Source organism: Osmerus mordax, chromosome 11, assembly GCF_038355195.1.
Source record: "Osmerus mordax isolate fOsmMor3 chromosome 11, fOsmMor3.pri, whole genome shotgun sequence".
Classification (NCBI taxonomy): Eukaryota; Metazoa; Chordata; class Actinopteri; order Osmeriformes; family Osmeridae; genus Osmerus; species Osmerus mordax.
In genome coordinates, this window is record NC_090060.1 from 11,145,776 (window position 1) to 11,163,271 (window position 17,496).

The following is a 17,496-nucleotide window of genomic DNA, read 5'->3' on the forward strand; positions in this document are numbered from 1 at the left end:
GAGGGTCTTCTCCTGACGGTGGTACCCATGTACGAGGCAGTCTACTAGGTAGTGGGGACTGACGGCTACCCCACACCAGCCATCAGTCGAGTCATAGGCACCAAAGGGATCAGGGGTGTTGTCCTTCCACATGGTGCCTGTTATGGTCTTCTGCCCATACAGGCCGAAGTCACAAGCCTGCACATTCTGCACAGTCAACTGAGCATGTCTCTAGCCATAGAGAATGAATGGGAAAAGTTAAGGAAGTTAAGACTATTCATAGCAGACTGTTAACTTCCTTAACTTTTCCCATTCATTCTCTATGGCTAGTCTTAACCATATCGAATACTACCATTTGTGGCCACTGTAGGGATTTGGGGGGCGCTGTTGCGCTTTGTTCTTATTCGATTGCGAGAAGCGTCTCAGATCAGATTTTTTTGAGAGAACGACAGTACACGTCTCTGCAATCAAAGGTAAAATATCCTCAGATCTTGATAGATCTTAAGATAGATAGCTAAATCACGAATGAAAATGTTTATATGTAACTGTATGTATGTAATATTTAACTGTGACATATCTTTTGTAAAAAAAACTTTTTTATTGGCCGGAAATCGAACCCCGGTCAACCGCGGCGGTTTGAATTGTCAGCACGAATTCTACCCAAGAGCCCTTTCGGCATGCGTTGGTGGTATAGTGGTGAGCATAGCTGCCTTCCAAGCAGTTGACCCGGGTTCGATTCCCGGCCAACGCAACCTTCCTTTTGCCTTACATTATTTTGTTAAAACAATATAATACATTCTTTTTTTATGGAATCCCTTGCTTCCATGAAGTAAGTACATCTTATTGAAAAGATTTTCACCACTGTATTGGGAACGACACTAAATTAAACATTTAAGATAACTTGTCATCCTGACGATAGGTGTCGTTGCAATAACAGACTTGTCCTTTAGTCAGACGAAATATGTTACTTCATTTCCGTTCGTGCATTTTGGATCGCAAAAGGCTGTAGTATTTGTTGATCATCAAGGAAAATTAATACGATACAAAGTGATTAACCCGTTTTGGCTCGAGTTCGTCGAGTTGTTCTATTTTTGGGGATTGCATCAGCAGCAGGCGAGTCGTCATTGCAACTACAGACAAATCACAATGGCATCGGGAGGTGGTTCAACAACAACGCATGTTGGTGATGTTGAGGAGGATGCATCCCAATTACTTTTCCCAAAGGGTTGGTAACTAACTAGGCTGTATGTTATCTCGATTTTTGAAAGTATCGATGTGGGCAGTAAACCCTCATGGATTGAATTAACTTTACAGAATTTGAGAACGCAGAGACACTACTCAACTCGGAGGTGCACATGCTCTTGGAGCATCGTAAGCAGCAGAACGAGAGCGCAGAGGACGAACAAGAGCTTTCAGAGGTTTTTATGAAGACGCTCAACTACACAGCACGTTTTAGCCGATTTAAAAACAGAGAAACGATAGCTAGTGTGCGCAGGTGAGTAAAGCTGATTAACTAATACTTAGTGTTAATAAACTGTTAGCAAGTGTGAACATTTTCTTTCCTTTTTTACGTAGCTTACTTTTACAGAAGAAGCTGCATAAATTTGAGCTGGCAAGCTTGGCCAATCTATGTCCAGAAGCAGCAGAGGAGGCAAAAGCCCTCATACCAAGGTTGGTCCTTTTCATTTGATTATTTAAAAGCAATAATATATCTCTTGACAATATTTCCCCAACCACCTGGATTGGTGATGTCACCACTTTATTAGACACCGACCATTTGACTACATATTATTATTATTATGTATATAATTACACACAATCTCACCACAAAACACAATTGACTAAATGCCGCTTTTTATTGTAGTCTTGAGGGACGTTTTGAAGATGAGGAGCTGCAGCAGATTCTGGATGACATTCAGACAAAGAGAAGTTTTCAATACTGAACAGGGAACACTCAATGGGCCCATTGTGTTTCATTGAGTGAAACACTGTGAACATCTTACAAGGACACTGATCATTTTACCGTGCTGATGTTCATGATGTGTTCATTTGAGACTTAGAATTTAGTGGTGAACAAAAACAAATACAGCTGATTGAGATGAGAGAAACCTCTGAAATGCCTTTTGAAAAAGTATTTTTTGTTTTGTTTCAAATAATAACAACTTTGTTCTAATTAACTTTGCACTACATCTGTTCTCTGCTTTATGAAATGTCCTACAATGACAATCATGACATGAATGTTGCTAGTGACAAAGTTCAGTTAGTGTATGAATATGGCAAAAGGTTGGAAGTGTGTAGGTCAACCAAGAAGAAAGAAATCAAAACACCCCATAAATCTGACTACTTACATTAATCACAGACATAGTATTTGTCAAACATTCATGCAGTATGCAGAGTTCTCTTCATTGTCAAGGGCCTCTGGGAATACCCCACAAGGTGTGGCTACCATCCTCACTGTGTTTTTCCCATGAAGATCTCTCTCATATTCCATCAGCTGACGCCAAAATCCAGCATTGGGACGAATGTGAGGCCTGTTCTCAAGAACCCATTCATGGGCCTGACGTAGACTGACCCCTTTGTGTTTCATGAGGTAAGCCATGATAAGGGCAGGAGACCGGCTCCTGCCAGCAGAGCAGTGTACCAATGTGTGCCCTGAATGGTTGTTATGGATGGACTCAGCTACAGATTCAAAGTAGTGTCTCAATGGGGCATGAGGTTGATCCTGGACGGGCACATGAAGGACCTCCACCCCTTTGTAATTGGGATACACAATAAGCTCTGCTGTGGCATTTATTATCAGAGTAATGTTCCTGTTGGTGATCAGTGTTAGCTTCTGAGCAGCATCCACACCGCTCAGAAAGAGAGAGGGTGTTATCTGGGAGACCGACATGGGGCATGGACAACGAGCTGCAAGAAGTAAACCGTAAATATGATTTCAAAACTGGGTGCAAACATGGGTCAATAATATTAGAAAGTGTACTTCTCCCCCCCACCCCCCTTGGAGCGACCAAATAATGTTGATAACAATAACACGAACTTCCTTTGGCACTTATTTGGTTTTTCACAATGTATGCTCATGTTTTGGCTACCCGCAATGTTTGGGGTTATCTCGTTGTTATGATCAGTGACCTATGCACTTCTGTAAAGCTCTCTCTTGGAGGTCGCGTTGGATAAAAGTGTCTGCTAAATGAATACATGTAAATGTAACGTAAATGTATTCATTTCATGAATAACATGTCAAGGGTTACCGCCTTGACATGTTAGGGCATGTTCTGCAGAGTCGCATCGAAACTAGTCAATCTGACGTATCATGTGGGAGTGAGTCATTGTTTTCTCGGATAGCCTAGTTCAGTATAGTCTACTGTACGGCACGACATAATAACAACACGACAAAGTATAGGCTACGGACCAACACAGCATTCGATTGAACATAGCACGGGTAAGTGCGACTGGGATTTAAACTTAAGTCTGTTTATGATCCGTGAACATCCAAGAATGACAAAAATGATCTGAAACTGTTCTGACTACTGCGTATTAAGTAGGCTACCGTTAGCATTATGAGTAAATTGAGATTTGCTTTAGGTGGGATTTTCGGACTTTAGAACACACGATATGCATCCCGATTGTAATCAATGTTACGAACATTACAACCATTTAAAACAATCAAAACATTACATAGGCCTACCTGAAAAATACAAACTTGCCAACACAGAATTATTGAGAAGGGTTAAGTTTCGATTAATACTTAACTGGAAATGATTAGATATAGTCACAGGAGGACGCCATATCACCAGCAGGACCGTTGTAAGGCACGGATTGGTGGGTGTTGGAAACAGGAAAAACACGTAACCAAATAGTCTTCGGATATGGAAGCGCATTAATAGCGTAAATGATTTTTGGGTTTGTTATTTCATCATTACCTTTATAAGAATAATTTTTCACACTAATTATTTTATGTCTATACAAAATATTCTAAAGACTAAGAGACGGTGACATTTTGAGCTCGTACTTGCTTGTCTGGATGGGCAGGTAAGAGTAAACTGTGCTGGACAGTTGGGCACATGAACTGACTTGTGTGACTCTCTTAAGCCTCTGTTGGAAATGGCTGTATATAGCCACAAACGTGCTCTGAGGCTATTATTAGCACTACGTACATGGAACTCCACAAGCTCCCCTTGACGGGTAGTGTGAGATGTCAGACTCACATGCTGGGATCTACTCCCTGGCAGGGAATTATAAAATCTACACTGAATGTCCAGGAGTAATGTCCCCATAAAACGTATCACCGCTGAGCTAAACGCTTAGATGTACTTTAAAGCTTAGTTTCAGCTGTATAATTATATGAGATCAGAGCCTCCATGAAGGTGTGTGGCCTGACCCAATTGAAGAGGGAAAACGACACCTTTCAATCAGCATGTATCGATGTATCAATGGAGTAAATCACACCAGCAGATTTAGTTATCTTGATACGCAGCTTGATGATCATCTCATCCCTAAACAATGCATTTTACAACCAAAGTTGTGAATAAGTTCCTTTGTAAGTATTTCACCCACAAATGCTGATTCTTTATTTTTCAGAATCCTTCTCTTTTCTTTAATCGGAAATGTTACCCACCGGTACAGAACAGAAGAGCTCCCACTCTCACCAGGAAGCTCCTGTCTCAAAGAGAAGAACACCAAAACAGAGATATGTCAACACCTCACCAACAGCATCTGGGGCCTCAGGTGACTCCAAGCAGTCAGCCCCTGGGAGAGCCAACCCCCCAGGTAAGATTGTTGCCAAGAAGATTCCTGACGTGAGATACCCCATCATCACAGAAAATAAAAAAGCACATATTATTCAAATGCCTGACAAGACCACTCAAGATAAGGGGAGACCCGTGGTCCCTCTTCCCAGGCCTGAGATTGTATCTCTGAGTAAGAAGATTGAGGGAGACGTTGTTAATGCAGTGGAGGTTCACACTCGTGGACAAAGGGAAAATCCCAGCTGGTTTGAATGGCGTCAGAACCGAATCACAGCATCCACAGCTCACCGCATCTCCCACAGTCGTTTTGTTAATGGGAAGAGTCCAACCCCAGCTGCATCTTACCTGGCGGCTATCACAGGAGAGGGCCCAAATGTGAAGACTCGGGCCATGAGCTGGGGCATTGAGAGGGAGGCTGAGGCTGTCCGCCACTATCAAAGCCTGAAGAGCAAAGCTTTGGGGAGACCAGTGCAGGTGCAGGAGTGTGGTCTGTTTATAGACTCACAACGTCCCTGGTTGGCTGCCAGTCCTGATGGGATTGTGCAAGAGTTGGATGGTAAGCGCCTGCTTTGTCTGGAAGTCAAATGTCCATACAAGCACCGTCAAAATACAGTAGCCCAGGCTTGCAAGGAGGATAAGACCTTCTGTCTAGAGATCCAAGGACTGGGTTATTGTCTAAAACCCAAGCACAGCTATTACACTCAGATTCAGTGTCAGATGGCTGTTACAGGGTTGCACCAGGCCGATCTTGTAGTATTCACCTTGCAAGAGACTGCCATTGTACCTGTGGCTTATGATCCTGTGTTTTGGGAGAATACGGTAGCCAAGTTGGAGCTCTTCTATAAAGACGGAGTGCTGCCCTACGCCAGAGAGAAAGGATTAGACATCCCAGCTGTGAAGCCTGAAGAGTAGAACCCGCTTTCAAAATGAACACGCCAATTTAGCAGCTCCGAGTAACTGAAAAAAAGTGTTGACAAATGCTTTAGTGGTGGACAAAGTGCCCATTTCCTGAATTTAAGATTTTGATTTTGAGGCTGGAACACAATAACAGCCATGTGTTGTTGAATGGGTCTCAACAACTGGTTATCTGCTTTATTCTTGCAATAAAACAAGACACAAGATTGTAAATGCCTTAAATGCTGTTAAGTCATTTGTATAATATCAATGTGAATAAATCATATTGTCATTTTTTACTAGTATTATCTTCATCAACTTTGCCCCCGTCAATCCCTTCCACGCCAATGACCTGTCACTGCAAATAATCTCCCAATATAAAAAAACTGAAAATATTTGCCTTCATTGAACCAAAGGTCACATAAACAACTTTATAAACAATTATTTACATAATTTGCAGTTACCATCATATGTACATAAAAGTTAATCACTCAGCAGAGCATAATATAAAACATAAGTGAGGAACTAAAAATAGAGGAAACATGTTACAAAGGTTCCAAAGTGTAACCCAATCATTGCTATCTGATATATAATAACTGAGAAAAGAGAGAGAAAAAAACAGCCCTGAGAAACATCATTAAACTTGGGACCTGGGATAAAGTAGATGGTGAATTGAAGCAAGCCCTTGAGAACATGTTCTCTATAAGATGCAAATAAAGATGGGTGTGGCTAGACCATGTTATATGCATGGTTTTTGAACAATAACACCGTTAAACCTTAAACATCCTTCTGTCATGACTGCTCTCACATCATTCCCATCTACCATTTCAGTCTTTGTGATTGTACATAAATGTGTAGTTGTACCCTAAACAGTGACCAATTCTATATATGGTTGTTTTTGTTAATGATGTTGGTCTCAGTATGAAGAACACTTGTGCTGAACATGACAGGTGTGTGACAGGCCTTTTGTTGATTTCCTTCAACCCAAGTCTGTATTTTCCAGTCCTAGAGAGCTTGATAGCCATGTGTCTTGATGGATGTGGGGGGTTGGTGCAGCGCCGCATTTAGTCGCTGAAGCGTTTTCGGGGGCGAATGCGAGCCCTGTTGGACCGGCGGATATTCTGCTTTGAGTCACGACAGGGCTGGCAGACGAACACCTCGGGAACATGAGTGCGGCGTATTTTTGCACAGGACAAGTGCACCCAGGTCCCACACTCACTGCATTCAATCATGGGTCGTCCCGCGAACGGCTTCAAACAGAAACAAGTTATCAGGTCCCAGGAGTCATCTTCTGAGGACATGAAAACAAGAAGGGTGATTAATGATGATTCTCATAATTCTCCTAAACACAAAGCGGATCAAAAATGAACTCAACATACCTTCCTTTTTGCTGTTATTTCCAGATGCATTTTCTTTGACAAACACTGCTATACAAATGAGACAAACATAAACAATTAGCATAGAGAAAAACACAATTACAGTTGGAGGCAATCTGAAGGTATGGAGAGACACAGACCTGAGCGGGTAAGTCTGTTGCAGTCCCCATTACGAGGATCCTGCTCTGTGTCACTGCCACACTGGTATGGGCTGCTGCCATCCATGTCAGTATAATACCCAGTCTCCTGGTCATCAGGAAGTTTCTTGTCCATAACCATACAAAGGACACTGGCGTTCTCCAATCCATTTTCATTATACTCCAGGCTCTTCCTCTCCTCCTCATTCCCTCCACCCTTCTCATTTCTCTTCTTCTCTGGCTCCTGTTCTCCTTCTTCCTGTGGATTAGGCTTCAATTTTGATGTTTCTATTTGGTCTACCTTGGTCAGATCAACAGGTTCCCCTTTCACTTCCTTAGGGCCACATCCTCTCATCTGAAGTTCAGCATTGCTCTTTTCAGATGCATCTTTAAAGCTCTGTATCTCTGTTGCTCCTGTCTGGTCACTGTTACTATGACCTGAGAGAGCGTTGCTGGAGTTGGCCTCAGGGCTGGCTTGGACCTCTAGCAGTCTGCCTGGTTTCTCACTATTCTCTGGCGAGGCTTGGTTAGGAAACAAAAGATCTGATGGGGTTTTATGGGACTTCTTCACCCCTCCTGAATCACATCCTTTTGTTTTTTTCTCCCTATGACCGGTCAACTTCTTGTCAGACTTCCTTTTCTTCACCTTCTCCTCCTGGAGTTTGGAAGGGTTGCCATCTGTACTTGAGGATGAGAGGTGTGTCCATGAACTATGGTTAGTGCTGTGCGTGCCGCTGTCCCTTGGTCCACCCTCATCACACCACCATTCCTGTGAGGAAATACACCGATTTGATCATATATATTAAGAATAATACAGTAGGCTATCATGGTATTTGTAGAGTTGAATTAAGATATATTATGATTCAGTAATGATTACAGTATGCAGTGATAACTTGTTGCCGAGAATACCACACAGCAAACAAATGGTAGTTCTGGTTTCAAATGTCATGATTGATGATTTTCAGTTTTGATATGGAGCCAGAATAATATTCAATCCCATAAACATACATAGTTGTAATTATTAAATTCCATCAAATGTAGGGGATGACATAAATACTCAAACTAAAATCCAAATGTAGCTATTAAATGAAGGGTTTGTCAAGGTTCCTTGAGGTTAAATTATCATAATATATGGATTCTAGGATCTCACTACTGTCATTCTGGAGTTATCACAATGCTACCTGCAACAGTTCGAACCTACTTAATGGTTGGTGTAATGGCATGTTTACTCAATCGAAAACATAAAAATAAACTACTGTAGGCCTATATATTTTTGTAAACTATGTGTTAAATCATCTGACTATGTGACGTTATAAAACACAATAAAGTTGCTTTAAGAAAACGATGTTTAATGATTCAATATGATAAAAAATTGCGTAGTCTTAATGTATTTATTTTCACCTTCGTTGGGTATGGGATATACCCGGCATAAGCCAACACAAAGGTGCAGAACTGATTGAAGTCTTCAACAGTCCGTTGTCTTTTTCGCTGTAAAAAATAAAAAATACAGTGATTACAGATCACATCTAGATTTAACTTGCGTACGGTAGGCGACAAGCTCTTCATCTCTGAAAGCCTATTGTCTGAACATGCATGAAGTGTCGAAGCGCGGGAGACGCTGTCAGATCCGACTTACTGTAGCCCACCAGTTCGGTAAACAACACAGTGGCCAAGAGAATAGTTATGTAACATACAAAAAAATCGCAATAACATTTACAACATCATTGTGATACCGTTCTAATGACCGAACAACCTAATGTGTAGCTCAGAATAGTCTTGTCAAGCAGGCTATACTCTACCACCACGATCAAGTTAGTTGTGTAGCGTTTTGACCGCCAGTCCATTGTGGAAGAAAATTATCTTAGTTGTGACACTATAGATTAGGCTATATGAAGTTTGTGTCAAAATTATGAAAAAATGATTGGAACGCTGTCGGCTATAGCGTATCAAAAGAAAGATCAAAAGATGACGATGGCATGGCACTCGAACGTCGTTGTAGCCAACAGTAGTATACATCACAACTGAAATATATGTTTGAATAAAAGGCTGCCGCTACAATAAAGCTTGCATTGTGCTTCAAGGTACAATATAAAGTTCATTCATTAGGCTACACTAAGCTTATAAAAAGAATCTATTTGGACACCATTCTATCGACGTATGCAGGCATTAAAGTTTTGCCAAGCGCTCATCAACACACACGTTGCAAACTGGTCAAGCAAATGTTACTAACATAGACAATGTTAATCAGTTATCAATGTGTCAGTCATTACACTGTTACAGACATTGTTAGTTTTGCGAAAATATCGAATCGCCCATTAGCTAGCACAATCCACACGCCCGGACAATGCTACCCGGAACCTTGCAAGCTGTCATTGTTAAAAGGAAATGTAATTTAACTGAATGTTGATGCACATACCTCAGTTGACATCGTCCTCCGATACAATGTACTTAATTGCAGGCAATATTATGAGGTTGTATGTCTTTTTCGTTCTTCGTTTGCCTGATCTTGTTGTCAGATGATGATAATCGATGATAGGGCAGGTCCTTCAATCCAGATACATTCGCGGTACGCTCTGCTAAGGTTTATTACCTCGGCAGTAGTTGACAGTTCAATCTCGCAAGTAAATTAGTTTGATATTGAAACACAGTGGAGCTCAAACCGGTCTAGAATAGCCTATTCATTCACACGGACCGTCTGCCTACTTGCGCCCTGTCGAAACAGTCTGTTGTCAGCAACTCGGATGCAAAATGAGTCCACAACCAGTTAAATGCAAATCATACACTAAAGGCCTACAATAGTCGAAGAACACATCGAAAAAAACAAAGTAAGTTTACCCACTGTCTCATTCATGTGAAGCAAACTGTCCTGTATAGGAAAAGATCGAAAAGTACACTTCAGTGCGGGAGATCACGGAATAACCTACCACATTCTATCAGTGATGTCACCGCGGTGGGCAGGATGGGACCTCAACTACGGACAGGGTGATTTTTTTTCATTCTGTGGTCTGAACAAATGCTATCATCGGACACAAATAATTCAGAGATTGTTAACAATTACTAGATTTCTTATTTTCAAAGTCTTAATTGCCACGAAACTAACATGCCACCATTTAAAAAATGTCTAGGTTATGAACACCCCCGTCAAGGAAGATGGTGTCCATTCATCAGCTGGCAATGGTTGGGGGGGATTACGCCCGCGAAAACTATACTAAAGACAACAATTCGTGGCTGCTGTGTTTAGAAGTAGGTTATCGAGTCATAGCCTAATCAGACCAGTCCCAGGCGGCTGAATGAATGATGGAATGATGGTTGAAAGCCACGATAGCCGATTTAAAGATCTTAAACAGGTGTTGTTAACTAAGACTGCTGAGATTTTATTTGCAATCATATGAGAAAGTAAAAAAGGCAATTTTGATCGAAACGTTTTTATTAGCATTGAGTTATGAATTCTTATGTTTTTAACAGCTATTTATAAGTTATATATACCATTCAAATGGGGAAATGTATGCTTTTATTATAAGAATTAACTATATTTATAGTAAACCACTATACCTTTGCTGGTGGGAGATGCCCCGACCGCCCCCGCACACACACAAATAACCTCGTCTTGATGCTTAGTTTTCCTATGTTGACAATCATGGATATGCAATGGCTCCTCTGATTAAATAAACTACCCTTCTCACTTAATTGGTGCTGGATGAGGTTATATGCAAACAAAACGTTCTTTTCTCTCTCTCTCGAGCATATACAACACACACACACACCATGCATTCTTCAGGATGGATTAAGAAATAAATACACGTTTTCAGATGTACATATGTCCCTTGATACTGCAGATGAGGGTTGCTTTGCCAAGATAGCTGCACATAAGGGTGTACAAAGAAGGGTTAGCCCTGACGATCACAGGATGAAGTATCCTCTCACAGTCTACCAAATTAGCGTGAAGGTGAGTAGAGAAGTCTGGACCCAGAGGTCAAAAGAGCACTTGATTTAGATCCCAGTACATCAGGTAGGCAGTTTGCACTGTACACTTTAGGACACCAGGCAGAATATTGCTCATGACCCAGACCTTGTTAGGAGCCAGCTAAATTGAGTGCACTCAAACAAAGACTATGCGATGGGAAACAGAGGATTGCTGGGCGGCACCAGTCAGACACAGTTCCCCCTCCTGAGGGACGCTGATTGGCAGTTCGGGGTGTGATAGGTTTTTTATAAGTTGTGGTGGATATCCATTGGCAACTTGGCATGTCGGTCATTGGCATGTTGTTGGTGAGTAGCTCGGTGCTTCTCACAGGTATCCCTCCTTGCGGAACTGTTCCGTAAGGATATCTCGGTATTCGTCGAAGCCCCCTTCGATTCGCCGCACTTTCCCTCCCTCACAGACCCACAGCTCTTTACACACCAACCGGATTAAACGCTCGTCGTGAGAGACTAATACCACGCCGCCCTGGCAGGAGAAAGAGAACATTGACTAGATCCAAATATATGCTTCAGAATATCAGATAATCAACTATTTTAGTTTAGTAGCTGCATATTTACTTACTTTGAACTTGTTGAGAGCCTTTGCCAGAGCCTCAATAGTTTCCATATCCAGATGATTTGTCGGCTCGTCAAGGATATAAAAGTTTGGGCTGTGAGAGAGACAGTTACACAAACAGTGTACAAATGAATCAGGATGGATTCATCTTGTAAAATCAAAACGTATAACATTAACATTATTAAATAAAAATGTCTATATACCATGGCATCGTCATCTGGGCAAATGCCACTCGGCTCTTCTGTCCTCCTGACAGGCTGGCTACAGGGCGCGTGGCGAGCTCTCCTGTAATCCCATATCCACCAAGCTGGTGCCGGTACTCCTCCTCATTTCGACCTGAGGAAGCAGGACAAAGTGACAGTGGTTACAATGGAAAGGCAGGCCACCTATCTCATCTCAGTCATTGGTCGGAAACTATGACGACGAGCCTATAGCACGGCTGTAAAATAAAAGCATCTATGTGCTTTAGTGGTACCTGGGAATTTGTTGAGTAACAGCTCTACTGAACACACATTGAGGTCCAGCTGATCCACGTGATGTTGACTGAAGTAACCTATCTTGAGGTTCCTGACCAAGACAGAATTACATTGCCATTAACCACAAGCATACACAAAACCAACAGGATACCCTTAGCCTAGAGATACAAAGGGTCTTACCGGTGAGCCTGTCTGATCCCTCCGACGGGCGTCAGTTCCCCCATCAATAGCTTGAGCATGGTGGATTTGCCTGCCCCATTCTCACCCACCTGAAAGTTCAAACTCAAAGTTTCAGTGAACAAAGAACATTGGGTCTCCAATGAAAAGCTCCCCTCCAATTCAGTGGCACAAGTGAGGTTATCAAAACGTAGAGTATATATATTTACGAATTTTAGCCTTTGTGCCACTTTGAAAAGAAGAAAATAACTCAGAAAGGTTTGGAATGTGGACACTTACAATGCAGATCCGGGACTCTAGGTCTGCAGAGACACACAGCCCTGTGAACAGGCGTTGATCAGGGTTGTAATAGAACTCCACTTCATCCAACTGAAGGATAGGAGGAGACAACTTCTCAAAGTTGTCGGGGAACCTGAGATATGAGCGGACACACAGTTACAAAACAATGAGTACATTGAAAACAGAGACAAAATGACTGTTAAATCTGAATTTTGAATCCCTGTAATTGAATAAAACAGGGTCAAAGTCTCTCACCGTAAAGTTACTTCTGTCTCCTTTTCAAGAGGTTTTAGTTCAGGGCTGTGGGAGAAAAATGGAGAGTGGTCAAAGAAACATAGAATTAAAGAATGGCAAGGATGATTATAAACAATAAAAAGTCGCATACTCACAGTTTCTCCAAGAGCTTCAATTTGCTCTGCACTTGTGCAGCTCTGTTGGCATTATACCTAAACCTGTCAATGAACACCTGGGATTCAGAGGAGAAACGAAGACCATTTAGATTGACATTTTGACTGACATATACCGTTGTCATTTTAGGTCAAATTTAGATGACTTTGTCAAGGTGTTAAGAGTTTGTACAAATCCACTATGTGTGGATGTGAATGAGAGAGCAAGTCTGGTTTCTACCTGAATGTGATCTCTGTACTGTAGCTGGGCGTCATACTCCCTCTGCTGGCTCTTCAGACGATCCTCTTTGGTCTTGACAAAGTTCTCATAGTCACCGCGATAACTCTCCAGCCTCTGTGAGTGAAGGTGGATGATGTCCGTGACAACAGCATTCAAGAAGTTGCGGTCGTGGGACACAACCAGGATTGTTGATTGCCAAGTCTGACGGAGGATGGCAAAAGAGAAAGTTAACTACAGATCCATAAATGCACAGAACAATATTCAGTATCAGTAGCTATTTGGACCAACCTGCAGGTAGTTCTCAAGCCAGAGAATGGCTCTGACGTCCAACATGTTGGTGGGCTCTGAGAGAGAAAGGAAGAGAGGGGAAATGAGAGAGAGATTATGTTAGTACATTTTAACTGACTTTTATTCACCTTGATACTGAATTGTACTCAGAAAAGGCTTATTACTTACCATCAAGTAACAAAAGATCAGGCCTAAAAATGTCAGGAAAAAAACATCAGTTACTTATAGATTAATGTTTAAGTAAAAGAACTGGGCCTTTAAGAGCATGTAAACAGTATATTAATTACAAATTTTATCAGAGCTATTTCCATAGAGATGACAAAAAAAGCTCACCGGGCAAAGAGAGCACTGGCCAGAGCTAATCTCATCCTCCATCCTCCTGAGAACTCCCTGAGGAGAAAATAAATGTATACCTGTTACTCTCACATTCAAAGACAACCCTCAGACCAACCTAAGGAAAAGCGACTGGACACCTACTTTGTTGTCTGCTGTTGCATCTTAGCTGAAAACCCAAGACCTGCCAGGATGACTGACGCTCTGGAAGCATACAGATATAGAAAGAGAAGTATTTGCATAATGACAACAATTATTTTATCTTTAAAAAGTGGTTGGTATGGTTTTTCTGTTTTACCTGGCAGGTGCCTTGTCTGCTTCAATCTCTTCCAGTTTGGCATAGATCTCTGACAGCCGAACACTCTCCAATCCATCAGCACTGCAACAGGGGAAGCAACAGGGGAAGCAACAAGTTAACATTTTGGGACAAAAAGTCTTCTCAAAGTGTTCCATTTAATTTGCTTTGTCTTTGGTCACACATTCAATCTTTGTCACAGGGTCATCTTAGAACAGTTTCGAACAGTTTTCAACAAGAGATTGTTCTAGAATGTACAGGTGCATGGCAACTATTGGTGCCCTCTAGTGGAATAGATACGTTAATCAGAAAACATTTGCTGAGCATAGACGTAGACCTTCGTTTCTGTGCACTTTTAATATCAGGCTATAGCAATGGAATGTGTTCCTAATGCATTCTTGTCCATGTGTAACTTACACTCCGTTGGCAATCCGGGCATTGAGGAGGCGTTCCTCTTTTAGAAGCCCCTCCCTGACCGTGTCACTCTCTAACACACTCTGTAGGGCCACCGTCTCATCCCCAGCAACCTCCTGCTCCACATGAAGGATGGTGATGTGGGCAGGTACGCGCAAACTGCGACTGGCGAGCATCTTCAAGAGTGTGGTCTTCCCCAAGCCGTTGCGCCCAATGAGACCATAGCGACGCCCAGTGGCAAGAGACAGCTCTGCTCCTTGCAGCAAAGATCTGGAGCCACAGAAATGGGTTTCGTTAACTGTAAGAAATGTTTCAAACCCCCAAATGCAGTGTAGTTACTGCTGTACCAGATAATGGTCTTACTCACCTCTCGCCAAATGAAACGTCAAAGTTCTCAATGCGAATGTCATAGCTTCTATTCTTTCCAGACATATCTACACGGTTTTCCTTCTTACTGCTAGCCTGACTAGCGGATGCTTCCTCTAGTACCCTGTGGAGAAAAAAAAGAGAGCGAGAGAGATGTACAAAGACATCATTAGAGGAGTTTCATAAACAGTTTGATTCAGCTTTAAATGCTCAAACAGGCTTGTTCCCTAGCTTGAAATAACTGTATAATATTTATTGGCAGTATTACAGTATTAAAAATGAGACTCACAATGGGCTGACGGTTTTCTGTGAATCTCGCTCATTCCTCCTCTCATGTTTTGCCTTCAGCTTGGCCTCAGCTTTCTCCAATTTCTTGGCATTCACAGTCTATATACACATACATTAGAGTATGTGTAAGAGTATAGAAGAAAGTGTAAAGGAAATGGAAGAAAATGACAAGTATGTAGTCAGCCCTATAAAATAAAATACTGTTGTCAAGGAGAAAACATATTACCGTGTTCTGGCTTCGTTTCATCATCCATATGCCTTGGACATCATTTGTAGCAGTTACTGAGGAGAAACAAGAAAATACTTCAATCTGAGGTTTTAAACAAGGGGTGTGTGCCTGGGATAAAATAATCAGAATTAGTTTAGCTTCTACATAAATCCGGATAAGAAAAGACAGGGATCTTACCACACTCAGCAGATATCTGAGACAACTGAACTGGGGCATTGAGCAATACCTGCTTCTGAGCAGCATGACAGTTATTCCTGATGAAGGGGGGTGGGGGGGGGGGGGGGGGAGAAGCCCAATATTAGCAAATTGGCAGTTACGGTAATTACTTCAATGATTAGACTCGAGGTGTGACAATATGATAAGGAATTTTAACTAAGTATGCAGTTAACATTTGTACGTACAATTTAAGCGTGTTAAACATCTGAAGACAGATGTCTCTAATATCCTCCTCGTTTTTAAAGTCTGCGGAAACCCCCTGCAGTACGCCACCAATGGCATCAAACACCTCATCTTCATCCTCGAAATCAGGCCCTCCACAGTCCAGGACACCTGCAGTACAACACACAAAACATGGAATGTTAACGATAATAAAAACAACCCAAGCACATTTCTGCTAAATTGTTCACATTTAAAAGGAATGCTGGTAGCTTTCTAATGTAACTTTATAGAACTGGTATCAGAGGCTGTTGATGGCTCTAAGTCATTGGTCAAGCAATGCATTTATGACAGCTGATATGTCAATCTGAGGACAGAAAATCTCTAACAGTGAATGACAAATCACAATTCCAAATACATGGACGACAGTAACTAGGTTGCTAAATAACACCAAACCTCCTTGACAAATGCGCAAGTACCGGTAAACTGGATGACAAGCTAGCCTCTATATACTGCAGGTATATACTGCAGGTAGATTGGTTATCTAGGGTAGACTGGGGGCCAGCAAATAACTGACCACTGGCATTGAATGAGCCTGGCTGTAAGTCGTGCTCATGAACCAAGCGACAGTCAATTAAGTAGTAAACCTATTGACTCCTCGTCCCTGAGATCAGCATTTACGCGGTACACCGGAGGCAGTCAGGGTAACCAAAACGTAGTTCACTATCGCCATAGATATTTTAGCGAGCTAATAGCAAGCTAATTCACGTGGTGAATCAAATGAGGACGTTGATCATTCATTTCACGATAGACATTTTCAAAGTCTCTGAGACTGACTGGGGATCATCTGACATTCTCTAACTCTTACCCGTAATATAGTCGAACACTTCAGTGTCAATTTCGGGAAACTCGCTCTTCAGAATATCCACGTATGTCGCCATGATACACCGGTCCTGATCATGCACCGCGCATGTGCTTTGATCAGGGACTTCCTTCCTCCGCATCGGCAAAGCGACGTTTTCATGAACGAGGTATCATGGGTATTGTAGTGTTATTGTGTAGTCTCTGTTTGTCAAACATGGTGCAGACAGGTTGAAATGGGCCAAACCAAAGGGTTAGTGGTTCTGTAAGACCAGTTCAGATCAGAGACAGATTTGTAAGCTACCTCAAAACAGAAAGCAAATGATCTTAAAGTAAGGCTGTATGTGTGACTTTCATGGTTTTCTGCAGCAGTTTACATCCCGGTGTTTCGGAGAATTCAGTTCCCCTTCCCTCTTCATGCGCGTGTGCAAAATAATGACGTTTTCTCTTGTTGCTTGGTTGAGTTGAATGTGATTTAATCACGGCTGTTAGTTTATAGTTTACCATACTTACTTTCCATGAGCATAAGGTACATTTCTTGATTTGCACTCAAATACAGGCTTTAAAGTATAGTATAGTAAATTGTATTGCTCAGTCAGTCCCTGTTTTCAGTATGTTAACAGCTAGTGCAAATCCACCTAGTGTAGGCTACATTTGTAGCGCTACTGTGATTTACAGTACTAAGGTATCCCAATTTGAACAGAAAATGCCTAGTTCTTTGTGAGCATTGTCTTGTTAGGACCGTGTTTATGTTTTACTTTTTTGTATACATTTTATTAATGTGTGTGTGTCGTTTTTAACACACAACTTTACGTTTTGT

General features: G+C 41.8%; 5 protein-coding genes and 1 non-coding gene across 11 annotated transcripts; 3 read left to right on the plus strand and 3 right to left on the minus strand.

Annotated features, from left to right (window-relative positions):
- Positions 1–517: 517 nt before the first annotated feature.
- Positions 518–2,161, plus strand: polr2d (RNA polymerase II subunit D). The gene is made up of 4 exons (XM_067245932.1): positions 518–1,204; positions 1,294–1,474; positions 1,555–1,650; positions 1,844–2,161. The coding sequence occupies exons 1-4, from the start codon at positions 1,126–1,128 to the stop codon at positions 1,920–1,922; spliced, it is 435 nt and encodes a 144-aa protein (XP_067102033.1). The 5' UTR covers positions 518–1,125; the 3' UTR covers positions 1,923–2,161.
- On the plus strand, positions 659–730 carry trnag-ucc (transfer RNA glycine (anticodon UCC)). Its single transcript has one exon. It is a non-coding gene; the product is annotated as a tRNA-Gly (tRNA).
- LOC136951498 (dual specificity protein phosphatase 14-like) lies at positions 1,817–4,396 on the minus strand. 5 transcript variants are annotated; one of them, XM_067245929.1, is made up of 3 exons: positions 3,989–4,159; positions 3,665–3,728; positions 1,817–2,886 (listed from the first exon to the last, which is right to left on the minus strand). In XM_067245929.1, exons 1-3 carry the CDS (start codon positions 4,040–4,042, stop codon positions 2,351–2,353), a joined length of 654 nt encoding a protein of 217 aa, XP_067102030.1. In that variant the 5' UTR covers positions 4,043–4,159; the 3' UTR covers positions 1,817–2,350. The 5 variants fall into 5 exon arrangements, with proteins under 5 accessions (XP_067102030.1, XP_067102032.1, XP_067102028.1 ...); XM_067245931.1 differs by having other exon boundaries at positions 3,665–3,837; positions 3,989–3,994; XM_067245927.1 differs by lacking the exon at positions 3,665–3,728 and having other exon boundaries at positions 3,989–4,396.
- On the plus strand, positions 3,281–5,914 carry LOC136951497 (uncharacterized). The gene is made up of 2 exons (XM_067245925.1): positions 3,281–3,418; positions 4,558–5,914. Exon 2 carries the CDS (start codon positions 4,584–4,586, stop codon positions 5,634–5,636), a length of 1,053 nt encoding a protein of 350 aa, XP_067102026.1. The 5' UTR covers positions 3,281–3,418; positions 4,558–4,583; the 3' UTR covers positions 5,637–5,914.
- Positions 5,915–5,948: 34 nt separating this feature from the next.
- LOC136951496 (PHD finger protein 13-like) lies at positions 5,949–9,989 on the minus strand. Of its 2 annotated transcripts, none has more exons than XM_067245924.1 (5): positions 9,548–9,989; positions 8,533–8,619; positions 7,135–7,900; positions 6,998–7,042; positions 5,949–6,906 (listed from the first exon to the last, which is right to left on the minus strand). In XM_067245924.1, the coding sequence occupies exons 1-5, from the start codon at positions 9,557–9,559 to the stop codon at positions 6,683–6,685; spliced, it is 1,134 nt and encodes a 377-aa protein (XP_067102025.1). In that variant the 5' UTR covers positions 9,560–9,989; the 3' UTR covers positions 5,949–6,682. The 2 variants fall into 2 exon arrangements, with proteins under 2 accessions (XP_067102025.1, XP_067102024.1); XM_067245923.1 differs by having other exon boundaries at positions 5,949–6,909.
- A 562-nt stretch (positions 9,990–10,551) lies between these two features.
- abcf3 (ATP-binding cassette, sub-family F (GCN20), member 3) lies at positions 10,552–16,765 on the minus strand. Its single transcript, XM_067246878.1, has 21 exons — positions 16,684–16,765; positions 15,842–15,989; positions 15,618–15,694; positions 15,438–15,493; positions 15,213–15,310; positions 14,925–15,047; positions 14,561–14,827; positions 14,147–14,227; positions 13,993–14,052; positions 13,849–13,905; positions 13,684–13,706; positions 13,516–13,571; positions 13,228–13,428; positions 12,990–13,066; positions 12,856–12,900; positions 12,601–12,733; positions 12,325–12,413; positions 12,144–12,235; positions 11,872–12,004; positions 11,675–11,762; positions 10,552–11,578 (listed from the first exon to the last, which is right to left on the minus strand). The coding sequence occupies exons 1-21, from the start codon at positions 16,754–16,756 to the stop codon at positions 11,420–11,422; spliced, it is 2,136 nt and encodes a 711-aa protein (XP_067102979.1). The 5' UTR covers positions 16,757–16,765; the 3' UTR covers positions 10,552–11,419.
- Positions 16,766–17,496: the final 731 nt, after the last annotated feature.